Genomic DNA, 21,501 nt, shown 5'->3' on the forward strand with positions numbered 1-21,501 from the left:
TAATAAAATCCCTGCAGGTTGGCCTATTTTAGTTTTTCCAACTCTTGTAACATTTGCATTATCTGGTCTCCATATTTAAGAGTGTTGCTCAGCATCGTCAGTTTCGGAGCTACTACTAAGAACTACTGCACTCCTGCAAAGCCTCTGACATATACATGCTGACCGCTAGGACTTTGGAAAGTGATGGAGAAAATGTTGCTTTCTTTTCCTAGACGGTGTGATTTGACCTGAATGGGAAAGCCATTTGTCCACTGTGTACAGAGACATCATTATGACATCCCAGCTTTCTCTGCCCTCCGATGGGTGCCTTCTTCCCTGCACAGCCGATATGAGAGCAAGCACTGCATAAAATGTCTGGTAAGTGATGTTGAGGTCGGGGTGGGAATGTGTCATTCCATTAGCTTCTGTTACTGTTGACCTGCTGGTAATGGAGATTATGACAGCACACCAGGGATCGCCTACATGGTGCCATCTAGGTATTGATCGGCTAAAACTCCCACCATCCCTGCTTCTTGGCCATGCTGGCTGGGACTGATGGGAAATGTTGTCCAACATCTGGAGGGGGCATCACCTACTCTTCCAGTGCACTGACATTAGCTCTTCTGTAGCTCCCAGCGTCAGCCAGGCAGTTTACCTTCCCCCTTCCTTTAGCAGACAGGACAGTGGAAAAGCTGCTTCTCTGAATAATGCGACCACCAGCCTGTCACCTGGCTGTCAGCATTTTCATCTCCAGTGTAGTCACATTTGCACAAGGTTTAATTTAATCTGCCTGAATATATGCTTTATTCATTACCTCCCCCAACAGAACACTTTGCTTTAGTGTTACAAGTTTTACCTGTTGTCAGCCAGTGAACCCGTGACTTGTTCAACACATAAACTATACCCAAATACTGCTTGATAGTAGGACCAGGTCACCCATCTTTTGCCAATTTGTTAACCAGGTTTGTCAACTTGCATTGATATAAATAAGAGGACCACTCTGGATTAAATGTAGACATTCAAGTCTCTCTCGGGCTTAGTCCCAAATTTAGTGATGCCATAGTATTCCAAACACTGTACTGGAGGGCTGAATGCAACCCCATAAGCATCTGGACTTCCCCAGTTCAGTGAACAAGACAGGGCGGAACAAGAGGCAGCACAGCGTAAACGCGGCATGATTGGATTCAGTGGGGAAGAAGCAATTTTGATAATTCCAGCATTACTGCAAAGCAATTTTAATGGCATTTCCTGTTCCAGAAGAATACTGTACTATTCTTGTTGGTTTGGGAAACTGCCTCCTTTCTCCTAGAGGTCAGAACAAGAGGGTTAGTTGTGTAATAAAGCCTTTTTCTTTTTTTTGGCAGATGCTGAAGTTCAGTAACCAAACATCACATTTTAACACACTGCCAGATAACCTCTCCAATGATGAGCTCAAGCCAAGCAAGACCCCTTATCATGAAATTAAAAAAGGGAGATGCTGAACTTAGTCTAAATATAGACTTCCACTTCCCTGCACCAATACTTTGCAGATAAAGGAGGGATTAGCTTTCTATTTCACAATATCACTTACTGGATGCATTTGTTTAAAATTGTCCCATTAAAACTATGCAGTGTAGTAACACTGCCGTGAAGCTGGAATCACTCCCTACAGTTTTGGCACATTTTAAGCTCAAGACATGCATGTACTGGGTTTTTTAAAATGCTAGTGACAGGCAGCTCAACATTTCACTGGTGGTTTCAAATATGAGACGTTCAGCCTCCCATCTTGACCTTCTGCCACTGTGGCTTCTAGCCACCCCACCCTCCAAAAGCATTTCACCCCGTCACAACCCTTTTTCTTAGGATTTTAATCATTGTCATTAGAATTTCATCAGTAGCAACTTGTTACCTGCACTGAGCACCAGGGTTGAGGTGCGCCAGCAAGTCGATATCTAGGTCTTCCCCAACAGTTAGGATCACAACTCCATCAGTGTCAGGAATTGGGCAGCCTGATCAAACCTCAACCAATTTTCAATGCCCTAATAAGAAAATCTTAATTTACAGATGTGATTAGATTTTGGGTTTTTATTTATTTTGGTGCGCACTGATCTCCTCCTGCTTATTTAACATGCTGACATGTTCATCATGCAGTTCCCATGTCGAGCACCAGGAGGAGACAACAAGAACTGCCTCTTCAAAGCTGCTGGGTCCGGAAGCGCCGAGGAACTAGAACTGCATTCGCCTCTGCTCTTGGGAGGTAAAAATCATTTCCTATAGCAGGGGGTGGAGAACTTTTGATCATCCAGATGGTGTCTGATTCCAACTTCCATCAGTCCAAGCCACTACAGTCAATGGTCAGGCATGTAATCCTGATGGACAGCATCAGAGCCGGTTGCCTATGCTACCTCCCAGGAAAGCGCTAGGATTGGGCGTTGCTGTCATGAACTTGGCTTCTAGAAAGTCAGCAAATGCAGGGCTATGGCAATTTCCCTAGGTTTTTGCCTTGAGGTCTACTGCCTCCTTCGTAATACTCAGAACACACTGGGTTCTATCCAAGAGAATGAAACCCCCCCCCCCCAAAAAAAATCATCTCACAATGGCAACAGCATAGTCAGGTCCCTGGCAGCTGCCTGCCCTACTGTTGTGCATCAAGGGCAGGCAATGGCAGTGTTTTCTGTTGTGGTACTTAAGCATTACTGTGAGTGTACCTTCAAAGGCTAAAAACAAGATCTTACAATATTTTCTCAATCAGACTGCAACTGAGGTCTATAGGAATGTGACACTTAATTCAGTCTTTCAGAGCTAGTCTTCAGATAAGGAATCTTTCTAGGAAGTCAGCTGTAGTGAAGTGAACTGGAAGATGCTCAGAGAAAATGCAGTTTACAAAACTGCTTAAAACAGTAAGCAGAGATCGCCTGCTGCCAGCACTTAAACAGATTAACCTCTTCTATATAAATAAGCGAAAAAACCAGAGGAACATCTAACAGCCTTTCTGTGTGAAAGGATGGACATTTATTGAACTATAAAATTACTCCAAAAGGCAAGGCTTGATCTTTAATGTTGCAGCTCATTTCAAACATTCCTTTTAATGAATTCCACGTACAGCAATTTCCTAGAGGTATGAACACCCCAAATCTCCTCTCTAAATATAGGGAAGTTTGTAACAGGTTCAATTGGAGACATCAAAAACATTTTAAATAGACACCACAAGATGCATGAGTAGTTTAAAGGTCAAATTTATTAGGAGATTAAGAGATGTATTATACATGGACTATAAATACAGCACAGCTGACTTTATTCACAGTCAGACGCAGAGACAGCCAATGCCAACCTATTTTGTGGACACCCTTGTTCTTTTGTTCCAAGAAAAGTTTGCACCATAAGACTTGGATTTAGGTTTCGGAATCCTCTGCTCTTGAACATCATAGCTCCAGCCTAGGAAAAAACATGTAGAGAATTCTAAACAACACACATGCACCCAATAACAGAGCAAGTGCAACACAAACAATTGCAACGTCAAGCTTTTAAGAGCTAACAAAAAAGAAATAACCAGCATATTTGATATACTATATGTAATTACTAGCTTATTCTTTTGTAAAAGGCAGAGAACAATAATCCTTTAAGACAGATATGCCTTAAATGTGACCTCCACCTGTTCTCAGGTTTGTCAGATCTCAGGCACTGTGTGTTCCAACTTTCGCCGCTCCTGCTGATAGACCAGCACCAACAGTTGACACATGAAGTCCTGTAATCTCATGCATCTACACCTCTCTTTCTGATGTCGGGCCAAGCTTTGAAAATATGCATGGTAGCAGGGTACCACAATGCCACAAGGAAGCCAGAAGGACAAGGAGGTGAGCTTGGGAGAATTTAGTAAGCGGCCTTCTAATCAGAATCAGCTGCTCTGCAGACCACAGACACTGCCAACTCTCCCACTGCTTAAAAAAAAAAATTCGGATGAAATCAAAGGGCACTAATCTCTTGCAGGGGTTTTCTCTCCCTGTAAACCTTAGTCCAGTTGCACCCATCAGAAACACATGGAATTGCATATGATGGTAATACAGGGGTGGAACTGCTGACCACAGAAAAGAGATGGGGAGTCTCTTGCTGATAGATAGGGTTAAATGAAGGGCAGGCAATCTTGATAACAGACTATTCAGATGCTCAGCAAAAGTGTAACACGGCCAACCTCTCTCAGTGAGCAGGTTCTAAAGGCTACCAGGGAGCAGAAGGGAGGGATGCTTCTTTCATTCTTATATACATCTTATGCATATAAACCCGGGCCAAAGGAATTCTGCATATGCTTTTTTTGTGCCCAAGTGTGTGTTTTGGACTTATGTTTCTGAGGTGGAGCTGAATATTTCAGAAGCAGTTTGCAATAAGCCATGAAGGTTGGTTTTCTGTTCAAGAAGACAACTCTACAGGATACCAATAGCAAACACTTAAAGTCTAGTTATAGTCTACAAAAGATACAGAAAATTTGTCGTGACCAAGTTTGTAAGGCTGAGCTAATTTGCTTCCTTTAGAAAAAGTATTTGGCAGGCGATCCTGACAGTCACCTAAATATGCCCCATGTGGAGCCATAGCTCAGTGGCAAAGCACATGCTTCACGTGCGAAGAGGTCCCAGGTGTCTCCAGGCATGGCAGGAAGGCTATCCTGTCTGAAACCCTGGAGAGCCACTGGCAGTCAGTGTAGCTTCCTATGTTCCCTAAGGTACATCAAGCCCTCCTATGAGCACAATACCCCATTTTCAGGAAAGGCAGGGGGGAAAGGGAGCATATTAAGAAACCAAGCAGAGGGGACAGATGCAGGTAGGCGATTTCAGTGCAGGATTAGATTGTACTTTTATTGTTTCTGCTCTTCTATATTTCACCCAATATAAACCTTTAGCTGAATTTATAATAAGCACTGAAAGAGTAACATAATAAGTGAGGGGAAAGTCCAGAAGTATTCTCTAGAACTGAATCTTCCAAAATAAAGCTGCTTATTCCATCCCATCCTCTCTCTCTCTTGCTTTATTTCTGTGTTCCAGAAATAATGTACCGTATTTTTCGCACCATAGGGCGCACCGGACCATAGGGCGCACCCAGTTTTTAGGGGGGGAAATCAAGAAATAAAATATTTCCCACCCCCAGCCCCAAAGAGCAGCGTACAGGCTCCGCACAACCTCTCCCTGCCGGAGGGGTTGAGCGGGGCTATGGCAAAAGCCAAGGCAGCAAGCAGGATGGATCCCGCTCGCTGTTTTGGCTTCCCCTTTAGCCCCCGGGCAGCCTCTCCTTGCCAGGAGATGCTACCCAGGGCTAAAGAATCCATAGCCCCGTGCAGCCTCTCCTTGCCGGAGGGGTTGCGCGCAGGTGTGGAGGAAGCCAAGGCAGAGAGCGGGATGGATCCCGCTTCCTGTTTTGGCTTCCTCTTTAGCCCAGCGCAACCTCTCCCTCCCAGGAGAGGCTGCGTGGGGCTAAATAATCCATAGCCCCGTGCAGCCTCTCCTTGCCGGGAGACGCTGCGCAGGGCTTTCCTGGCTTTACTGGGAGGTGGGGGGATTCCCTCACCTCTCCCAAAAGCCTGCAGAAGCCGTGCAACCCCTTTAAAGAGATCGTGGCTTCTCCTGGCTTTCCTGGGCAGTGGGGGAATTCCCCCACCTCCCGCAAAACCGGCAGAAGCCGTGCAACCCCTTTAAAGAGATTGCGGCTTCTCCTGGCTTTCCTGGGAGGTGGGAGAAGGGACTGATGCGACCAGTCAGTCCCTTCTCCCTCCTGTGGAAAAGCCTGCAAGAGCGCACGGAGCTTGTGTGCGGCTCTTGGGGGCTTTTCCCGCCTGCCTCCCCCCTGCATTCGCTCCATAGGATGCACAGACATCTTCCCTTGCTTTTTAGGAGGGAAAAAGTGCGTCCTATGGTGCGAAAAATACGGTACCTCTTAATATATGACTTTATTGACTTTTATTTTCTCGTAATTAAGATACGCATGCCATCCGTATCTATTATTAAAACTTTCAAGATCCAATATATAAGTTTTTTCCAATTTAATCCAATCTCTTACCCAAATTAAACATTCCACTTCATAATATAATTTTAATTCTCCACCAAACCAGATCCACCTGTACATTAATGGACAATCTCTGCTTTCCATCCATCAACTCCCTGCAGGCCAGGTTAAGCGTGCCATAAAATGACAATGAGGTGCATACACAACATACCCAAATAACCACGCTATATACCACACACATCACGGAAACCCCACAATAAAAGTCAGCTGATTGGATTGCTTCCTCTCAGTTCAACTTCACACATCTAGTTCGCTCCAAATAAGGATGAAAAGGAATGGCAGTATATGCTATTTCAAATGTCCTTTATGCACCCAGAATCTCTTTTGTACTGGGCCGGGGTAATAGCCATGTTTCCAGAGATCACCCAATTTTATAGGCGCAACTTCTCCAAGGGAAAAATCAATGAAGTGGCACAGACCGGCGGCTTCTTATCCCTTAGCCCAGTTAATGTCCTGTCACGCCGTGATCCCAGGGGAGCCCTCCTTCTCCCAGATAGGCAGGCATGAGCTTCTACTTGCCCTCTTGTGACTAAGCAGGGATGAGCAAAAATGCTCTGTGCACACACACAAAAAATAAAACCCTACAAATAGAAAAGGTGCTGAACTTCCAGTGTAAGTTAAAAATACTTTCAGCATAATTCTTTTCTGGGATTCATTTAAGGAAAGTTTATCCTGAAGCAAAAAATATATATGCTAAAAAGGGAGATATTAGACAGGCTTGGGTTTAGCACACTAGCCTTCATCCCTCTAGAGACAAGCTCAACTTTTGACTCTAGAATTTGAGAGTGAAAATGAGTTTAATGGCCCCTTGTTTCCCCGAGTGTTATAAACTAGCACATAATTTGGCATCCTTGCCAAGCAGCTCCAATCTCTGTGCTCAGGAGGCCTAGTTGTGGAATTAGTGAAACTTGTAGACCAAGATAAAGGTGCCCTGGCACCGGCAGAGGGGAAACCTTGTCCCTTGCCCGCATTACACTGGGCTGTAGGCCAACACTCTTGGTTCTTCATGTTAGCGAGTAGAGTACTAAGTTTCTTGTCAAATATTTGCAGGAAATGAGATAGATAAAAGGGTTTAATTTTTTGTGCCAACACTTAAGGAGCTGCAAATGCTTACAAGAAGTCCTCCTCCTCAGAAAGCCCTCAGACTATGCTAGGGAAAACTGACACATCTGAAGTGTGTTTTATTTCCGTTAGGAAGACGGCTGGTTGAACACTTTCAGCCTTACATAAATAGAGCCAGATAATAATAATAATAATAAACTAAAGATGAGTTTTTAGGAAGCGGTTTGATAACCGCCTCTTTTAGCGGGTCTGGGAAGGCTCCCTCACGGAGAGAAGCATTCACCAGCCTGCGAAGCTCATCGCCCAGTCCTTCCTAGCTAGCTTTTATAAGCCAGGATGGGCAAGGATCAAGGAGACAGGTGGTTGGTTTCACTCATCCAAGCAGCCTGTCCACATCCTCAGAGGTAACAGATTGGAATTGATCCCACGCAACTTGACTAGACAGGCTCAGTATCGGAAGCCAGCTTACCAGTTTGCAAAACTGTAAGGATGTGTACCCCGCACTGACTTGTGAGCCACATCAAACTATTGTGCTTTAAGTCACAGGGCTTAAGCCAGTCCTTTACAATATGTATTTGCATACAGACTCATCTTTTTTATTTCAAATTTCTCACAGTAGCAAAGAATTAATCCTCATGGTGTCTGTAAAATCAACTGTGTTCCTTCACCTCTGAAGGTCAGGCAGCAAAACACAAGGAATATATTATCCCGCATGCTTCCAGCAGAATGGGGGACTAGAATGGACAACTCTGAAAACATCTGGTTATGTCAGCAAAGTTGCACAATAATGCAATGCTGCCTCTTGCTCAGTCATAGGAAATCTTAATCACTAGGGAAGATGTGGCTTAGGACAGCAAAAGTTCAGGAAACAAGGCAATCCCTGAGTCAGGCATGAGCATTCAAGGCTGGGTGCCACTCACCACCTGGCCCAGGGAGGGATCTGATGGGCTCTATAAAGGACTACTGCCGCTGCTGGGCAGATAGGGCTCTGTTTAAACTGCTGTTATTTTTTTACCTATGTCATTTTAAACTGTGATATTAATGCTGTATTCTTAGTTTTAGATTTTGATTTATGTATGAATTGTTTTCCATTTGGTTGTGTATTTTTTGATGTGGTTTATTTATTGTTCATGACTTTTCTAATTACATAAATCTTGTTATGCTGTAAGCTGCCTTGATCATCGTTTTTTTAACTGTGGAAAGGCGGCATACAAATAAAAAATGATGATGATTATGGAGAACTACCTGCCAGGGATAGTTGTGGAGCACAACTGGGTAGAGCACTTGGTGGGTAGGAGAACAATGGATTCCTCTTTCCCATTAAGTGGCAGAAGCAGGCAGTGTGCCAGCAAAGCACTGCATGGAGTGTGGTCTGCACATACCGTTTTTTTCAGCGAAGGCTATAGCAGCTTCTTTCGTAGAAAAGGTCATCAACACATTGGACAGAGGATCCGCGCTGCAAAATATCAATGTTTAGTTATTTCTTTGCTTAGTTATTTCTTTGTTTAAAACATTTTAAATACCACTCTCCATCACACTAGATTTTAGTGTGGTATATACACCATCTCTCTCACTCACAAACTACAATTTTCACATTTATCAAAATGCCATGGGGGTAAAAATGGTTCTGCCTGGCACTGTTATATTTAAGAGCAGTATTAGTGCCGACAGTGGAGAAGACATTCTATAACCTGGGTCTCATTGCTGAGAAAGCCCTCTTCCTTGCAGGCTGTCTTTGTACTAGTGATGGAAGAGTTACGTGGAGGGAAAGAGTCTTGGCGGGAAAATAGGCATGTTGACATGGGAGTAGGAGCTCCTTTAGGTATAGTCCCTGAGCCATTTAGGGCTTCAAAGATTAAGGACTAGCACTGTGCAGTATTCCAGGCAAGAGTTATCAGAACATGGATCACTAGGGCCAGCCTCCCTCCATTTGGAAGTGGCTGGACTGCTGAAAAACACTGTATGCCACAGAAGTCATTTGGACCTCTAATGACAGTCCTGGGTCTTAACTGCATTCCCAGGGTCAGTACAATGGTTCAGAAAAGACTAAACACCACCTCCCAGGACAGCAAAACTATCTACCTACAACAACTTCACCTTGTCAGGATTCAGGTTTAGATTATTAGTCCTCATCCAGCTCATTACCAAGTCCAGGCACAGCCTCACCCAATTCAGATGACAAAGAGAAACAGAACTGAGTGTCCTCTGTGTACTGAGATCCACTGGGGAGTTCCTCCTCCTCCTCCCTCCATCCGCAAGTGAGGCTCAGCACCTCAGTGACCTCTGAGTGGCACCCCAGCAATCAACTACTTTCCACCTTGATAGAACACTGGCTGCCAACTCTGGCTAGTTTTCAGTGTCAGCTGAAATCTCATCTCTTCTGTCAGACTTTTAATGTGGTATGACCATTGGCACATTGATATTCATGCTGAGAAGGAGGAGGTGGATTGTCTACTCAATTTGCCGTATTTACTCGAATCTAATACTCACCTTTTTGGGCCAAATTATGTTGCAGAAATTAAGGTGCACGTTATATTCGAAAGCACATTTACAATCATCAGCAAATACCTTTTTTTGGTTTCAAGGTTCTGAAAACTGAGGTGCGTGTTATATTTGATACCGCATTAGACTAAATAAATCATATTAGAGTAAATATGATATATTGTTTTAATTGTTTCAATGCTACTGTGTTAGTGTTTTTATTTTATGCAACCTGCCCTGTGATCATTTATTTGATGAAGGATGAGATAAAAACACATAAATGTAAACAAACTGACATCACCCACCAGCTTCACTCATTAAAAAACATGGGGAGGGGATAAAAAGGAAGATTGTGGGACAGCACAAGAATCAAAGGGTTGAACAGAAGTCTCCCAGTCTCTTGAAAATACAAAATGCAGCAAGGCAATATAATTCTTTATAACAGAATCATTTAATCAGGCTATCTCTAACCAAATATGTGTACTTGAGGCATGATAAAAGTTTTCTGCCTCTAGCTTCCTGTTCTCTACGATCCCCAATAGCTGCAGACGGGAATGCATTTGGAGGTGTCAGAAAATTAAAAGAAGACCACAATGAAAGGTAATCTACTTTTTTCTACTCTCATTTCATATTTCTAGAGAGGAGAAGGCTGAACTACAAAAGGGCCAAGAATTCTTCGCCTTCCACTTTCTGAATTAGCCAAACCTCCAGCCCACAACAACCCAAAATGCTAAACACATATAGTACACATTTTTTTCAGAATGAAAAAAATTAGTTTTAGTTATTTCAGAATGAAATAACTAAAACAGAACTTTCTGTGCCAGCAAGAGAAGCATGGTGAATTCTCAGAATTTATGAGTATACATACGTACATTATAGAGCTTCTAAAATTTATATAAAAACTTATCCCAAGGTCACAAAATGGGGAAACAGACCCTTTCACTGAGGACAGAGGACATAGTTGCATCATTATTAAAATGGTGTTTTGGCATGCAATATGCAGATGCTTGCAGAATATTCAGTTATCTTCTTTAGAGATACTGAACTAACTTGCTAACTTTATATGCAAAGACTGATTGTGAACAGGACTGGTTTTTTACCATGCCTTTTAAACACAGAATTGAACGTAATTCTGTGGAGATGCCGCCGCATGCTACTGTCATACAAACATACACCAACTCATTTTGGAGGTCACTCAGTATCAAATTAGGTGAAGAAGGAAATCGAAGGTATTTTCCAGCCCCTTGTAGTCTGCCTTGGGCGACAGCAATTTAAATATGTTACTGAACATATTTAGGGCAGCAGAGTGAGCTCCATTATCAGTGTCACTGCAACACACACTTATTGTAACTGTTGCTGAAATTTAAGTTCATTGAATTGCTAAGATCTCTTCCCAAATGTGCAGTGAAAGATCCTCAAAAATCTAATTTCAGAATGAATCTGCTACCAAAATAATACTTAGTTGCTGTTGTTTACTACATTGCTATCCGATCTTTCCTCTAAGGTGTGCATGATGGCATACATGCTCCCCTATCCCCATGTTATCCTCCCAACCACCCTGCAACTGGCGACTGGCTCAAATTCACCTGATGGGTTCATAGCTCAATGGGGATTTGAAATCTGGTCTCCCAACGAGCATTGCAAATATAATGCTTCGTGTGTTTTATTTAAATAATTTCAGTCCATTATCTTGGTAATCTTTCAGCCCCTCAATACACAGTGGATCGTGAGTATTGTGCTCAAATTACAGATGGGGAAATTAAGGCTGAGAGCTAGTGCCATGCCTCTGTACTTGGAAGTTTCTAACTTGCTTGCTTTGAGAGGAGGCAAAAGAAAGCCCTCTTGAGGCACAGGCAGTTCTGCTTTAGCAGAAACTGAGCATGGACCTTGGAATTAGAATCTTGTCTCTTGACGTCCCATTTAAGCAGTAACACCAGTGGCAGCCAGAAGATCTGCAACAGTCTGTCTACCAAGCCCCACTGCAATATCAGCTGATGGAGTCTTCGGAGATGGTGAAGACAGGCAGACGAGAGAATGTGGAAGGGTTTGCTAGATTCAAAAGGTCAGAGAATAAAGTTCCATAGCACTCAACAGCCTACCAACTATGGAACTTGCCAGCTATTTTATACTTACGAAGATGCCCAGCCCATCAGTGGGTTTTCCCAGCGCTCCCTTGTGTCAAATTCTATCTTCCATTTTTTGGTATTGTTAACACCAGCTTGCATGGCATTACGGGCTGGAACAAAAATGTGAACTTTTCTGGTTTTGATATGCTCCTCTGGTACACCTGTTAAAGGTGAAATGTCCTGGGGGGGAAAGAAAAAAGAAGAATAAACAAATATGACCCGGGTAAGAATAAACAGGTTACTTTCCTCTTCTTAAAATATGTCATTTCCATCCAGGGAAATGATACGAACAATCCAGAAGAAAGAGGTTTATCACTTCTGGGTTGGATTCAACCAACTGCCCTCACTAGTGCAGATCTGTGCATTTTGGTAGTGTAACTGGGCTTTCCTCCTTCTGCTTCCCCACATGACATGGCAGGGAGGAGGAGGTGAGGGGAGACTGTTCTATCAAGCAATGAGAAATGCTTGCACTGACTGAGCAATCTCCTTAGTGCTACGTGGAATTCCTCCCTCTGAATTCAACTAACCTGCAGGAAAACACACTCTTTTGAGACTCTCTTCGCTCTCTGTAGAGTCTTGTTTGAATCCCAATAGAAGTGGATGAGAGGTTTAGACATCGGGGATTGCAAAGATGGATTTGAATGGGCTGCTGTAAACCTATTTTCCTGTGGCTGTCAGTGCTGAGCATCTTGTTTTGGACTAGCTGTACCAACCTCGGTCATTGCTGCATGGTAGCAAGCGGTGTATGGGCAGGTGTGGAAGGATATGGTTTCAACCTGACAAGTCAGACATTCCAAACTAGGTTGAGGCAAGTATTTGGGCAAGATTACTTGAAAACGTTTACTTCATAGACAGTTTTGGATGCCATACTGAGGCTTCTGAATACTTTGATAAAGCAGTTATGAATTGTAACACAATCTGGTTGAAATCTAAAGACTTGCAAGTGCACTCAAAGATTTCCAGATCTATACCAGGGTTCTCTCTCCTCCTCCAAATGCAGTTTCCCGTGCAGCATCAGAGGCTATTTCAAAGGGTCCCCAACTTTCAGGAGTGTCACTTGGGGCTGTGAAGGGGTTTGCAATAGCAGCAGAAACATTCAAACAGCCTGCAGTGTTCATATAACCCTCTTGGATCCTAAGCATTGCTGGAAGAAATTAACCCAGTTTAAAATATAATCTGTCTTGTTGTTGCTACGAAGCAGCATTGCAGAAAAGAGGGTGCCTCCCATGTTACTTTTTACTAGTAAAAAATTGTTTTTTAAAAATAAATAAATGCTGAGTTATTATTATTCAGGTTTTTAAAAAGGCATATAATGGGAAACTGAAAAGTCAGTGTAACCAGTATTAGAAAGCTAGATATATGAGCTAGGCGCAGAATGGCTCCTAAACCAAGGGTGCAGTCGCCAAAACGGAATGTCTAGTTGCCATTTTGAGCCAGACAGCTTAGAAAATGTATTTTTCAATATGACTTTTTGGTTCCTGAAATATGTTCTGATTGCGCAGATCACATTACAGATAAAATTCTACAGGATGTGTTGCCAGTGTGTGAAAACTGTCAAGATCCAACCAAGGCATGCATGGGTCACAAGTGGCCACTAGCCAGGTGTAAAATGTGCCTGGCGAATTTTGAACACTGCCAGTAACTTACTCTAGGCAATAGTGACATTGTATGCATTCTGTTAAGGTTTGAGAGCGGAAAGGCAGCAAGAAGGCTGGATTGTTAGAATGAGGGTGTGGAAAGAGGGGGTTTGGCTGTATGATGCAAGGAGAGGGCCAAATCTAACCAACAGGAAGGTATCGATCTCAAGCCCTTTGTGCTACCTGCTCCCCGCCCTTTATTCAATTACGTGCGAGATCCTGCCGGACAGAGAACTGTCTCTTTACACTGGTGCGGTAGTATTATATCCATCTCAAGCTCTTGTGACTGGGTCAGGCTATGAAAGTAAACTTTACGGAAAGCCTCTCAGCAGTTCTCTATAATTTGCACAGCAATCCTAGTCCTTTAACAGCTGTTGACAAAAAAAAGTGTGGATCATCAAATACTTCCTGCAGAAGCCACCACATTAAGCTAGCAGAAGTAACTCAAAACTGCCGCCTACTTAGATTCTTGCATGCACAATGCCAATGGGAGAGGCTTGGACTGTCTTCCGCTGCCTTTCTCCAGGAACAAAAGGCTGATCTGGTACAGGTCCAACTGCAGGCAGACAGAACTAATCCAAACCAGTGATGACATGACTTAAATTTGAGGAGGCAAACAAGTCTAAATAGCACATTGGGATTTTTAAAATAAGCCTCCAGCTACCAACTTCAGAGTCTCTTCTGTCACAGAGTTTAAAAGCTCTTCATATTCTCACCAGGCCATCCTTAGAAAGAAAGAAAACAGGAGGCCCGTCTTCTATCCCCTTCCTCCCCTTTTTTTGCTTCACTTTATAAAATAAACTCAGAGAGATCAGTCACAACTGCCAAGTGTGAAATGTTTGTCTTGCATTTAGAACCAAGGAGGGGGGGGGAACCCCACAGGAAATTACAACAACGCACAAAAGCTGAGCTCAGACTACCTAAAGCAAACTGTCAAAATATTTTAACAATTTAATCATAAATGTTTTCTTTGAGTGCAAGTAGTGTTTATGTTGAATACCAGTCTAGTCATAATATGAAGACACACCAATTATTAGTCAAAATGTTGCAACGCACAAAACTACATTCTCTCCTGACAGATTGGCATTTGATGGCTAAAAAAAGAAATATCTGAAAAGTTGTTTGGTTGGGCAACCAATTGTCAGGCTTCACACAACGTGTTTTACCTGCAGAAAAAAATAAGGCGAGGCTTGATTGTTCCAACATGTCTGTTTATAGAAATCAACTAGCAATAATACATCCGCTTTCATATTAACATATCCTTGGGATTAGGACATATTAAAAAAAGAAGGCGGGGGGAATCCTTTATAGGTCACCGACTAAAAGGAATCCAGTTCTCATTAACTTCCAAAAGGTGAGGCATTTTTTTAAAAACCAAACAAACATGAAAAACGAAGTAGAAGATATTAAGGAAGAATAAAAATGCAAAACTCATTTTTACTGGTTTGAGGGTGTGTCACATATATTCAAATGATACGATTCAAGTCTCTTTTTTGTTAGAGAGACAGCGATGGAGTGGTGTGTTTGTACACAAGAGGGTTTTTGTTTAACAACCAAGCGGCACATAAATTTCATGAAATAAGAAAAAATGCTCTTTACAACAAAGCTCACAGGAGGCTTCAGCATGGGCTGCCCAGCTCTTTGGGGAAAAGGCAGAAGATCAACGGAAGAGAAGGAAGACACGAGCAAAAGCACACTATTTGGGTGGCCTGAAGGCAACAAGTATTTTGGCTGGAAAAGCGAGAGCCAGAAAGAATATCCCAATCTCCTCCACCAAGTGCGACAGCTCAGTGCGCAGGGTATATGCATGGTCTTAAGTGACAGAGATCCTGGGTTCTGGTCTCTCGGCTTTTCTTTCCCCTTTCAAGCAGCACAAAGCCGTCAAGAGTGGTTGCTGACTACATCAGACTGGGCCAACATCAAGGAAATAATCTCTTCCCTTCCTCACACCCTCAGCATAGTTTCCATTTCTCCTACTGACCATCTATGTTGGGAGCTCAGCTGTTGGGGAAGGCAACATGGCCCCTTGCCCTTGCAAGCACGTGTTGGGAGTTTGCTGGCTCCAGGGGTGACCTACTACAACCTGCAAGCTTGCTTTTGTGTCCTCTGCATCAGGTGTGGGGAACCTTTGGCCCCCCAGATGTTGCTGGACTGTCATGCCCAGCAGCCTGAGCAAGCGTGGCCAAGGATGATGGAAGTTCAGCAGCATCTAGAGGGCCAGAGGTTCCCCATAGCTGTTCTACGTGCTCATCAAGTAAGGAAGCACTGTTTAACTAGTTCAGTGTTACTCCTAACTGCAGAGCAGGTGGGGGAGACGATCCTCTGCAGGCATATTTTCCACATCTATTTCCCTACCCCAGTAATATTGAATTATTAAAAGAATCAAAGAGAGAGTTGCAGGGGCTATGTGGCGGAGCCCTGGCAGCCATGTTTGGCGCATGTGAAAGGGGGCTGTACCATCTCTAGAATGGACCAGGATGCCCTTTGTGTATGGAGACCAGTGTGCACGAAGAGCGCCATGACCACTGAACACACAGATGGCAGTGGCAGCAGGGGGGACACACATGACTACTGAGTGCACTGGGAGAGGCAGCATAAAGCACCCCACAACCACCACCCCTTAATTTATTTCCAATGTAAAAATGCAGCATCCCAAAAAGTAACGCTGCCTATTTGTTTGCATTTATTTATTCTCTCTCGCACTTCTCCATGAAGCAATTTCCTCAGTGTCAGAAGCTCCCCAACCCCTTTTTTGCAAAATCTATTGCTTTTGTGAGCGGTCAGCTATAGTTTGAAAAATATGTTCTACCTGCCAATCAGCTCCCAGCTTCCCTATTTGCTAATATTTGTTCAAACTCACAGATGACTCCCAGCCCGCTTGCTGCCCCCCTGCACATACTATCATATTGCCCTCTTTTTTTCCATACTACCCAAAACACGTGCAAGGACTTCAGGACCACAACTGTTCCAGAAGTGTGAAAATGCATAGTCCTGATGTCCTTGTCTCTTTTTTTTTTTAAGAAGAAAAATTAAGTAATATTAGGGATGAGAGCCTTGCTCACATGGAACATAGCTCCTGGAGTTGTCTGGGTGGAATGCTCGCTTCACAGCTCACATTCCACTCATACTCTCTTTTCTACCGCCCCCTCCCCACAGTGTACCAGTGCTAAGCAGAATAAACTTGCTTCACTGCTTGCATTCTATTCAGCCAGTCCCACCTCCAAATGTATTTTGAGGCCAAGTCAATTGCTCACTTTTGTCCCGACTCCAGTGTTACCTCTCCCTTCTTTGCGCCTGCACAGAGGCTTCAACTGCTGTCTGCTCATCCCCAGAATCCTCCAAGTGCCCATGCAGCTCAGTTTCTCCCGATTTTTTGGCTCCCCCACTCTTTCCCCCCTCCTGCAACATTGTACACTTTCCTCCCCAGTTCCACAAAACTAAATGATTTAGTTTGATATATCTCAACAGTTTCCCTAGGCTTGTTTTGCGCCCACCTCATTTGCATGTGGAGACACCAAGAAGCATGATAGTATCATAAGCTTACACACTCTCAAATTTGCAAAAAAACCCACAGGTTTTTAAGGAATTTTCTGTGTTAGCTTCTGCAGTACACAAATCATGGCTGCTTCTTTTTTTTTGCAAACACGTGCAGGTAGGGATATCCTCCCACAAAGTGTGTCATATTTTTTAAGATACATGAACAGGTAAATCTCTGTTTTACATTGTCAGCTGCAAGTGAGAAGATACGATTATACGGGACTCACCATCTCTGTGGGAAAAGCATGCCATGGAGGCCTCCTGTTTACCATGGCTGCTAAACATGCATAGGTCTTTAGACTACCACTATACCAGATGTTCTTCCCAGGTGCTTTCCTCACATCATAAGTGAAAGTACAGTCCTGGTACACATGGCGTTTTGGATTATCATCTGTGGGTTGTAGCCAACAGTGGCTTCATGCTAGCAGAAAGTGCTTGTCCATGGCAAGACTCCATTCTTATCTTCTTCAGCCCTCTGTACCAAAATACCACATGCTACTCCAGAGAGTCACCCAGCTCTTAACAGCAGGCCTGTGGGGAGCAGGAAACTGCAGTCGGAATTGATATTCTTGCACAAGCGGAAGTGTTTTCTATTAGAATTAGGTCACCACTGAATGCAATCACATTTCTGTCCTTTATATTCTCATAAGACATAGTAATCATAACTTTTCTCCTTCCCCGGTTCTGAGCAACAGCGAATCGTCCCCTGCCACCCCAAATAGCATCTTTTGTTGGTCCTGAGTACATGGAAGATGTGCTCTAGATAGAGGCCAACTGCTGTCTGCAGTAGCCGGACTTGCAAAAGAAGCCAAGGGAACTCTGGAGAGGAATCTCCTTCGTGAGACGGTGGAGGAGGATAGAATCCAGTCTCTCCTCTCCCCAGAAATGGATGGGGAAAGTAGGTCACAAGAAGGGGATATTTCTACCGAAAAGCAGCACATCAGAGATGAGGGCTTCTTCACTACTGGAAGTTAAACACTAAAGAAAGCTACACTATGTCTTAGGTGCACAGCATCAAGTCTCTCTTTGCCTTACCTCCCCCCCGCAATCAAGTCAATCCACTGCAGGGCCTTTACTGTAGTTATTTTAAAACTAGTGTATAGCTTTACAATAGGACTATGCTGCCCTTGGAAGATTTGTTATGCTTAAAAATTACTTCTAATGAAGAAAAAGGTCTAGTCTAACGTGGAAAAAGTCAAGCCGTAGATACCATGGTATTTGACTGGCTGCAACTAAAGAGAAAAAAAAACCCTTTAGTGGTGGCAAGGGATTTATCCTTCTGAAAGCCTCTTTTTCAGAGCAAGAAGAAAAACAGGGCCTGCTTTAATAATTTAAAATAGCTGCATGATGCTGCTAGCTCGTTGTACTTTTGATTCATTACAGCCAAAGTTTCCATGCCTTCTGGGAATACAGCAATTGTTTATTGATATCTCCCCTCCCCTCTCCCCACATACACACTCCTCCCTCCCCCAGTTTAAAGCTGGCAATTGAACAGACAGTTGTTTAGGACAATGAGTTTCTGGATTGTGAAGCCCTGAGTTGTCCTGACACAGAATTGCTGTTTTTGCTTGCACTAGACATGTAAGGTACTGTAGCATTGCTGAGCTGTTGCCAAAGATATGGAATAAAGGCTTGGCATCTCTCACATACTTGACACCTAAAGAGCACAGAAGCTCTAAAATTCCTATTCCCTGTAGGCGCACTCTCAGTCTAGACAAACTGATTTCTCACACTTTGAAAATGCATTACAACACTCTATTGTGATCATTTCATCCACACAGCTTCAGCTACTGACAGAAGAACCTGTCCTTTTAGCGACATTTCAATGGGCTAAAGCTCCCGCTTCAAGACGCCATTAAAAACAATATAATACTTGAAAAGAACTAAGTCCAACTCTCTACTGTGTCTCCAGCGCTTTGTTCCGAGTTCAAGTTCTCAGTGAAAACTACCTGTGAACCAACTTTCTGAAACAAAGATGTTGGGAAAGAGTTGGGTTTTTTAATTTATTTTTTTAAAAATACCTTTTTGTATATTTAGCAGTATTGTGCTTAACAATTCCAAGCTTTCTGTGTCCATTCATTTTCAAATGCTGACAGCAGAGCACCTGTGGGATTTCTTTGATATTATGTTGGGGTGTGTGTATCTTCAAAATATAGAAAACAAAAAACTGGTGCTTTGTATATATAATGAACTAGAATCCTGTTTGGCATGGCAGATGATACTTTCCATTTTGAAGCAGGTTTTCAGGTGGAGTGATATAAGAGAGGTGCTTTTAAGAACAGGGAACAAAGAGAGGGATTTTAATAACGAAATACCTCATAACACAACTGTAAAACAACAACAACAGGAAACCAATTTCTAGGGTTCTAACCTTTAATTTTCACTCCTTCCCCCAAAGCAGAAGAAGTGGGCTACTTTTAAATTAGATCACTCCCTCCAAAATCATGGAAGAAGTTTTAGTGTCCTGCTTCATTTCTGAGAGTAATTGTATTACTTCAGCCACCTTGTTATGGGGAAAATTAGTAATGTAAGCTTTTAGACAATGATATGGCCACAGAGAAGAAACAATAGCAAACCCACCCTCCTACCCCACAACCCTTTGGGCATCAGCTGTTTTTGTTTCATGAAATCAGGAACATATAACAATTTCACATCTGCATAACGACAGAGCACACAAATATGACCACAAGAGATTGTAAGGAACCCATGAGAGCAAATATCTACTGTTTAACATTTTCCTCCTCTCTAAATAAAAGGAAGCCGGGAACAAGCAATGGGAAGTTGATGTCAAAATGCAGAAAACCTCCCAGCAAGCTTCCAGCAGCCACCCAAGATTCAGAGCCTTGCTAGTTGCCCTCTTTTCAATGCCAGAATTTCACACATTTCAATGACCATTATGACTTCAAAGAATCAAATTTTCATCATTGTCCATCATCTGCCGGTTGATTTGTATAAAAGGGTTCTTCTGCATGCACTCCAGACAAAAGCCCCCTAACTTCCATTATATCAAGTTTAAAAGTTCTGTTTGTGACAGTTGTGTCTGTGGTAAATTAGGGTAACACTGAAGGAGTGCAGCTGCTCTGCAGGAGCCTCCTTTCTGGCACCATTTCACTTAAATAAAAAACTGAATAATTAGCCTCTGCCTTTATTAAACCACACTGGACTTAGTAATTACTTCCGGTTGCCCAACCTACTTAACCTCCACAGTTTATACTTTTTTATATATAAAGATAGGGACTGAAGAGATGGTATCGCTACTTTAGATAAGTTTAGACAAATTTGCTAGCATGCCTCATATTTTAAATAGACCCCTAAGATGTTGCAACGGAGCTGGTTAAAACAGACTGTGCCAGGACAAGCACTGGAAGTTTAAAAACAAAGTTCAAGAGCATGGAGTTGAAAAACATATGACTGGGACAACTGTGGATAACTACTGTGTCTGCCTCTATGTACTGCTCCTGAAAATTGTTTGTGTGACTTTTTGAGGGGGAAACAGTTTCATTTCTCAATGCTTTTCCCTATTGTCTTCTGGGATGAGGTTTGAGGAAGGGAAGTCTGCAGAATAAACACTAAACATGAGCAGGTATGTAACTAATAGATTCAAACAGCACAAGCAATGGGGAAGTGCATTAGCCTTCAAGAAAGTACTTACTATACCCAAACGCTTGTCTTTTTCCTACATAGACATTCATACAGTAATTCTGGGTTGATTCCCACATAGAAGGCAGCTGTGGTTTTTCTCCATTTGATCCCTTCTGTCTATCTCCCAATAGGGAAACTTTGGGAGAAATGTCAGCATGCTGTACAAAGATATTGTTAGCAGTGGTTTCCATAAATACTGTGGTGGAAAAAATTCTGTCAATCACTAACATTGCTGCTGGCCTGGTTACTGTATCTATGTATAACCCAGCTCATGCTTGTATTTCCCCACAGGCACCTGGAGATGACCAGGAGGGAACGAAACACCTGAAGATTTGCTATCAACTTACTTCTCCTTTGCCCATCCTGTGTTAACTAGTGGGGCAAAATATTACAGACCTGAGATCCCATCTTGATGGCAACCCAACAAGAGTTGTCGCTGAATTTTCCCTGAAGAAAAAACAGCAGGAGGAACCAAAGAAAGCAAAAAGAGATTTTCTGACAGAGGGGATCAGCCCCCCATTTTCAGGGACGATTTGCAAATTACTTCCTTCCCCCTTTTTGCGAATACCTATGGCGTTTCAATAATGCATTAAAAAAGCATAACACACTAGGGCTTATCCACACTTCCTCTGGCCCCACTGCTATCTCCCAGGAAAAACAGCTCTTTGCTCTTTAATGCTCAATTTCAGGTATCCAAGAGATGTCACATGATCGGAGATTGAAGAGATGTGTCTGTAGGCTCTTTGGTTTTAGCCATACTATCAGCCATAAGAATAATCTATAAGCTTAACAACCCAGCACCACCCACAGCATGACACCAACACAGGCATTAGTAGCATTAAATTTTTTTTGAGGAAGAGGGACTATCAAACCAAGACTACCGTACTTCTCTTTTGCCCGTTTCATATAACTAATTAGTGAAACAGTAATGTTTGCTTTTGTGTCCCTCTTGTCTTCTCCCTCCCCTGCAACTATAACAAAAACAGAGAAAAAGTCTAAGCCCTGGTAAC

At 42.9% G+C, this 21,501-nt stretch overlaps 1 protein-coding gene and 1 long non-coding RNA gene across 3 annotated transcripts in view; one reads left to right on the forward strand and one right to left on the reverse strand.

Annotated features, from left to right (window-relative positions):
- The first annotated feature begins 216 nt into the window (after positions 1-216).
- On the forward strand, positions 217-20,816 carry LOC310659644. The gene is made up of 3 exons (XR_014502899.1): positions 217-357; positions 2,110-2,215; positions 20,783-20,816. It is a non-coding gene; the product is annotated as an uncharacterized lncRNA (long non-coding RNA).
- NDUFS4 (NADH:ubiquinone oxidoreductase subunit S4) overlaps positions 3,179-21,501 on the reverse strand; it is a 44,507-nt gene continuing 26,184 nt past the window's right edge. For both annotated transcript variants that reach the window (XM_083403243.1, XM_083403244.1), the window contains exons 3-5: positions 11,683-11,855; positions 8,451-8,524; positions 3,179-3,393 (exon numbers count right to left, since the gene is read on the reverse strand). In XM_083403243.1, the coding sequence (XP_083259369.1) occupies positions 3,290-3,393; positions 8,451-8,524; positions 11,683-11,855 (351 nt within the window). In that variant the 3' untranslated portion in view covers positions 3,179-3,289. The remainder of the gene's footprint in view (positions 3,394-8,450; positions 8,525-11,682; positions 11,856-21,501) is intronic.

The sequence above is a fragment of the Podarcis tiliguerta genome, assembly GCF_965153285.1.
Source record: "Podarcis tiliguerta genome assembly, chromosome: 11".
NCBI classification, from domain to species: Eukaryota; Metazoa; Chordata; class Lepidosauria; order Squamata; family Lacertidae; genus Podarcis; species Podarcis tiliguerta.